The sequence below is a fragment of the Pteropus vampyrus genome, unplaced genomic scaffold (assembly GCF_000151845.1).
Source record: "Pteropus vampyrus isolate Shadow unplaced genomic scaffold, Pvam_2.0 Scaffold47, whole genome shotgun sequence".
Classification (NCBI taxonomy): Eukaryota; Metazoa; Chordata; class Mammalia; order Chiroptera; family Pteropodidae; genus Pteropus; species Pteropus vampyrus.
In genome coordinates this window covers 266,061-272,532 of record NW_011888828.1, presented here as the reverse complement: position 1 = coordinate 272,532, position 6,472 = coordinate 266,061, and the positions used below count along the sequence as shown (strand labels likewise).

Sequence of the window (6,472 nt, the reverse complement as noted above, 5' to 3'; positions counted from 1 at the left end):
TGTTCTTTTCCCTGCACCCGCTCCTGTACTATATTCTATCATTGTTATTTTGCCCATCTGATTGCCCTTTCGATTGACAAATATGATGTTATCTCACATTTGCATTTTTTTATTAGTAAAGTTCAATATCTTTTCATGTGTTTACCATTAGTATTTCTTTTCCAAATTTATGTTCTTTTTCCATTCTTTCTATTAAAGTGTTATTCTTTATCTGTTTTTTTAAATTCATTTTATGTATTTTGCTAAGCATATAATTATATTCAAATATATCTGTGCTCTTTTAAATTATTCTATTTCAGGATAGCATTTCTCAAAACATGACTTATGGACCACTTATAACTATACCTGAGATAATTGTCAGAATGTGTGTTATTCTATAGAGATTAAGATTTCTTAGACCTGTGGGGGGGATTCATGAATCTGCCACTCATTAAAATTAGAGAACCACTGATTTGGGGGACATAAAATTTGTTAAGATTTTTGCTGTTCTTATATTTGTCTCACCACAGTTGACTTTAAAATATTTTTTTAATATTCATAAACTACAGTCTTGGTACATTAAGATTATTGTCTTAGCCCAGCCTAACATAATAGATTTTACAAAGATTTAAAAAAAATGTTTTACTGTATGGTAATATGGATGTCATAGGGCATAAAGAAAGCTTATAAGACAGTGGGAAGCTTTACTGGCAAATGAGGCAAAAGGAATAATTGAGAAGAAATCAGGTAAAATAGGTGGAGAAGGCAGAACGTGTAAGAGGATATACCATCCAATTTAAAGACCCATTGAGGTATTTCTCAGTTTCTTCCTCATTTTATTTTATTTTTCTTGGTTCAAATATTACATTTATTATTCATTTATTTTTTCACTCATCAAAAGTTTTATCAAGCTTCTACCTAATGTGCTAAAGACTCTTCTAGGTGTCAAGTAGTAGGGCTTATATCCACATGGGGAGAGGACAGACAACAAAATATAAAAGCAAAATTATAATATGTTGGGAAATGATCAGTACTAAGAAAAGTAAAGCAGGAGATTAGGAGTACTAAAGATAGGAGTTAGGATTGCAATTTAAAATAAAATAGTTGGGACAGAAAGTAATCTAACTATGGGAGAGGAACATACAATACAATGTAGATATGCTTTACTGTTAAATTATACACCTGAAACTTACTGGATTTCATTAATGGCGCCAAAAATAAAATAAAAATAAAATATCTTCCTCAAGTTTTAGATGACAGTTTTCTTTGAACTATAAATTTGAAACTCATCACTGCTTGAGAAAATAGATTTGTCCAATGACAAATATTCGAAATTCTCATGTTCATATTTAATAGGGAGCAATGTTCCCTTAAATTTCTTTTAGTTGCAAGCAGATAAACATGCTGTATAAGCAACAAACTACAAAGACAACTTATATGGATGTTTTAATGCTATAAATAAAGCTTTCAGCAGGTATTTGACACATTTTTAATGATATGCATAATTGTTACTGTGCTGCATGGTAATTATGCTTAAATAAAAATGACTTTGTTTAATATCAGTTTTCTATTGCCAGACTTCACATTTCTGGGGCCAGCTTGAGGAAGGAAAGAAATATGGCAGGCCAAGAAGCTTTCGCAGATTTCCAATTTACAGATATTGGTATAGACAGATTAGGCATCTGGGCAGGAATTGCTCATAACTTTCGTGTCCCTAATTCTAGAGGTCACACACACTTTCCTTTTCCTTTCCACTACTTAAGACCATCTCCTAGAGGGAGAAATTGGGAAGATTCAGCCATTGCTTTCTTTCTCCAAATAGTTTTTTCTGCTTAGTACCTAAAGCTTGGGATGCAGAGGTCCCAATCATTGATAGTGCACAAGGGACAATTTCTTGCCCTGTTTAAGCTAAACCAGTTCCAAGTCTCAAGGTCTAAGTTGTCATGGGCCCTAGTATTTCAGTTGTCTTATTAACCTGTCTCTGAGAATTTCTGAACCTGAATTTCTCATGTTTTCCCAAAGTAGGCTCTCTACAGCAAACACAGAAGTAGCTAATGCATATGAAAGAAAATGAAATAAAAGCAAATTTAACATCACTAAATCAAATGAAAATATGATAAAATATGCTTTTTTCCTACTCGACCTGCCTTCCACTCTACCCATACCCTCCCAGACCCAAATGAGATACATATTTTTGCCCCTAGAAAAGTAGGGTCAAGTCAGAGATTCTAAAGCTTTGAAACTAACTGGGAATCATTCTTATTCCTGCTGAGACTTTCTAGGGATGATTTCTAGTCTCTGCAGCCTGGCCGTGTTTTTAACAAAACATTTGTTGGTCATGTATTTCTGCATCTATGTTACTAAATTTTTAAGCAAATTTACTAATTTTGGGAAAATTTCCTGATACTAGTTTTAGAGCCTTCTATTTGCCATTTTAGTATTTTTTGATAAAGGTAACCTTTGTGTCAACTATAATTCAGTAATAAAACCACCTGATATTTGATGCTGCTTTACCATTTATAGAGTACTTTTACGTACATTATTTCATAATTCACTCATATATCATACTTGTTGCAGAGATAGTATTTTCAGGAAGAAAAATCTGAAGATCAGAGAACTTAGGTGATGTATTTCCATTCACACAGCTATTAAAAACCTTAAATCCATATCTTTTTGATTTATTTATATTCCGTCTCCTTCACAGATACTGCCAAGTCAGTTAATGTAAAAATGCACTATTAATGATCAAAACAGATATACATTTTAAATTCAATAGCTTAGATTATAAGCATGGCAGCTATTTAAAATTTAAGAGAACAGCATAAAAATGTTTCAAAATGGATCAATTGTATCTTGTGATAAATGAAAAATTGCAATCATAGATATATGTTAAATAAACCACTGAGGGAAGAAAATTTGCCTTTTAGTGCTGTTTAAGAATTGTCTTAGTTAAAAAAAAAGTCAGTATATCTATAGCATGCATGATAAGGTAGAAAAACTATATGAAATACCTATATATTTTTTATTTGTTAGGTCAGTATGATATCTCTCATCAAAGATTTTCCTTATTTCTCTTTCTGATAGTTATTGCTAGTATATAAAAATGCAACTGTTTTTTGTATCCTGCAACATTACCTAGCTCTTCAAAGATTTTATATCAAGTCCACAAATTTTAAGAGGAAATGACTAATTTCTCCTATTTTTAAAATACATACTTTTCAGATATTTCAATCAAAGGAAGAAATAGCTCTCCTAAGATGGAATCTGTTGTTTGGGAATGTGGTTGATCAACTTGATATGTTGGCCAAACGTGCCCTATGTAATAAAATGAAAAGAAGAGACAAGATGATGTCATTTTCTCGTATTGTGAAACCAAAAACAAATGCCTTTTGTGAGACCAAGCTAACAAACCTCTGACGGTGCAAAGAGTATTTACCTGTTTGAAGAACTTAACAGTAAGATATAGAAGAAATACTTCTTCAAGCTGAGACCTACAGGTATCTAAAGATCTTAAACATTGAATAGGCCTGATCATCCGAATCTCATTCAGATCCAAGAAGGATGGCTATGAGTTGGATTGTCTTCTATCTTTGGCCCTTGACTATGTTTGCGGAGCATATAGGTGGGCACAGTTTGTTTTCTTGTGAACCTATTACCTTGAGGATGTGCCAAGATTTGCCTTATAATACTACCTTCATGCCTAATCTTCTGAATCATTATGACCAACAGACAGCAGCTTTAGCAATGGAGGTAAGACTAGATCTGTTCTTTGACATATCTTAAAAAATGATTCTCATATTGCCCTGTTAACTAATCTAATGAATGTGTCTGACAAACAGGGAAAGGATGTTATTTTTAATACATCTTGTACATTAAAACATTATATATTTAAATCAAACTCTAAATATATTGAAGAATCCACGTTTGGGGGATGTTACTTGACGTTTTTTAGACATTAATACTTTTATAAAGAAATTTAAAGCACTGGAACATAGATAAAAGGCATTCAGAAGTTTAAAATTATCCAAGTTATATGATTGCGTCTTTTTTGTTATTTGGCTGATAATAAAACTTCAGATAAAGAGCAGAATATAATATTTGTAATTCAGTCATTAGATATTGAAGGTAACATGATTTTGAAATGTGAGTTGTTTTTTTCAGCCTTTAGGCCGGTAGTTTACAGTATTGGAATTTTCTTAAATGTTTAAAATGATTTCTTGGTTTTACCATGTTTACATCAGTTTGTTTTTTTTAAAGAACATAACTCCTAAGCAATGGAAAAGTTTTTGTTGTGCGAATTATATGTTCTTGACCTCTGAGGATTTTATGAAAATTTGTTGCTTTACTTGAATTTTTATAATGGTGATTTTTAAGGCACTTTTTAATGATTTTACTTTAGAAAGTATGACAAATTAATGGGTATAGTTAATAGGTTTACGTAAGTATATATGTGTTTCTGTAGTGGTTTTAGAATTGTGGTCGAGGCTATGTTTACCGGATAAGATCTAGGAGGCAGTAAATGCTGGTGATAAGAAGCATAGCCTTTGGATGTGGACAGACCTGGCTTTGAATTCTAGCTCTATCACTTCCTGGCTATATTTCTTTGGGCAATTTATGAAGGCTTTTCTTACCATAGTTTTTTTGCTTATAAAATGGAGTTAATAGTGATATGAGCTTTTGTAACATACAAAATGAAAACATGTATATATAGTACCTGGTTCATAGTAAGTACTCTAAAAGTGATAGCATTTACCATTCATCCATATTCTCATATTAATACATATAATTTACAGAGAATGTTTTGTATTTTAGTGTTTAATCCATTGTTACAGTGCTTTCAGCAAATTGAAGCCTACATGTTTTGGAATTCTTCATTTTATAGTAAAACTCAAAGGTTCATTACTTCTAAGTAAACTAACAAATCTGGGAAAATGTATAGAAAGATTATTATTCATAGATTTTGAAATGTGGAGGGCATCTTATATATCCAGATCTTTGAAACATTATAGTTTGAACAAAACATTTTCTGCTCATCCTCTGACTACGCAAGGTCTAACTGGTAAAGAGAGATTTGATGTAGATTGTCACATTAGGATATACAAAAATGGGTGATGGTTTAATAGAGTAATTTGGTTCCAGTCACAGTCCCTACTGTGTATTAAAGCCATCAGTTTTCTCTCCCCCAAAACTAAAGTAGGAATACCCTTGTTTTTAGTATCATTACAAGTCAGTACAAATCATTTGGGAAGCAAAATAAGGCTGTAAGAAGTAAGTCATAAAAATATTTGTACTGACTTGGCTGTGCCACGTAGTAACTTTAAGACTTTGGACTTGGGACTTAAGTCACTTAATATCCCTGAGCCTTGGTTTCTTCATTTGTGAAAAGGCATTAATAACAAAAAGTATATTGAAGGGCTGTTGAGATTAAATGAGAGATTTATAAAATAGCTAGCACAATACATAGCACACAATAGATGATCCACACATGTTAATTCTTTTGCAAATTCCATTTCTAAATGGAATTTAGAGAGAAAGTAAGAAAGATGATATATGTGTTCCAAATGAACTTGTATCCCTACTGTAGGCTCATGGAACTTTGATAGTAATGGCATGGTCTCTTCTTCTCTACCCTCTTCCTAAACAAGCCCATGTAGTCTAGATATTTTACTGGCAATGAGGTTGCCTCAGTTTGAATTTCACATATTCTAGGGAAAGGACCTAAGTGGGTAATACTTTCTGAGAGAGGGCTCGAGTGATTTGAAGTAATTAATGTTGGGCATAGTTAGTTGCTTCTAGCATGGTTGTCGTATCAGGATGCTATATTGGTAGAATCATCTGACAGTTTGAGAATGTGAACTTTCTGTAATAGCAAAAGACATAGATACTCAACAGTCAACACAATGTTATTCCAGATGAAAGTAAGGATTTTTAGGTCTGTCAAGGAACTGTGGATACATGCCTGCCAGTTTTTGCCAGGAGCAAGTAATTGGAACAGGTAATCCCAGCACATTCTTGAGTGTTCACTGTGGGACTCGATGAATTGAAAGGTAGTTTCCTTGGTGTAGCATATTTCAGCAGGCCCAGTCTTCAAGCCTGCTTAGGATTCATTCCTGTAGTGGTGTTTGATTAGTCAAAATGAGGGCTTGTAACAGAATAGTATATGGCAGTGAGCTAGGGTGCACAGATGAAAGTGCAGAATCTGGTTATCTCAAATTTGATTATTCATGATCAACAAGTTTGATATTCTTTCATTGTATGTGGAAAATTCCTAGTTTATACTGTCATTGAAATTGGGATGTTGTTAAATAATAGGGTATCAGTTTATTAACTTGGAAAAGAAGATCCTTGCTAGTATGTTACTCTACCCTACTTTCCAAAACATGAGCATGTATACACACACACACAACTTTTATAAGTTCTTAACTTGATGTCTTTCTTTTCCCCCTGATATCAGTGGCTTTTTATAGAAAAAAAAAAATTTCTCGTTCCTGAG

At 32.7% G+C, this 6,472-nt stretch overlaps 1 protein-coding gene across 1 annotated transcript in view; it reads left to right on the top strand.

Moving 5' to 3' along the window:
- FZD3 (frizzled class receptor 3) overlaps positions 1-6,472 on the top strand; it is a 68,212-nt gene that overhangs the window by 5,957 nt on the left and 55,783 nt on the right. Inside the window, exon 2 of the mRNA XM_011359331.2 lies at positions 3,202-3,729. Coding sequence (XP_011357633.1) covers positions 3,541-3,729 — 189 coding nt within the window. The 5' untranslated portion in view covers positions 3,202-3,540. The remainder of the gene's footprint in view (positions 1-3,201; positions 3,730-6,472) is intronic.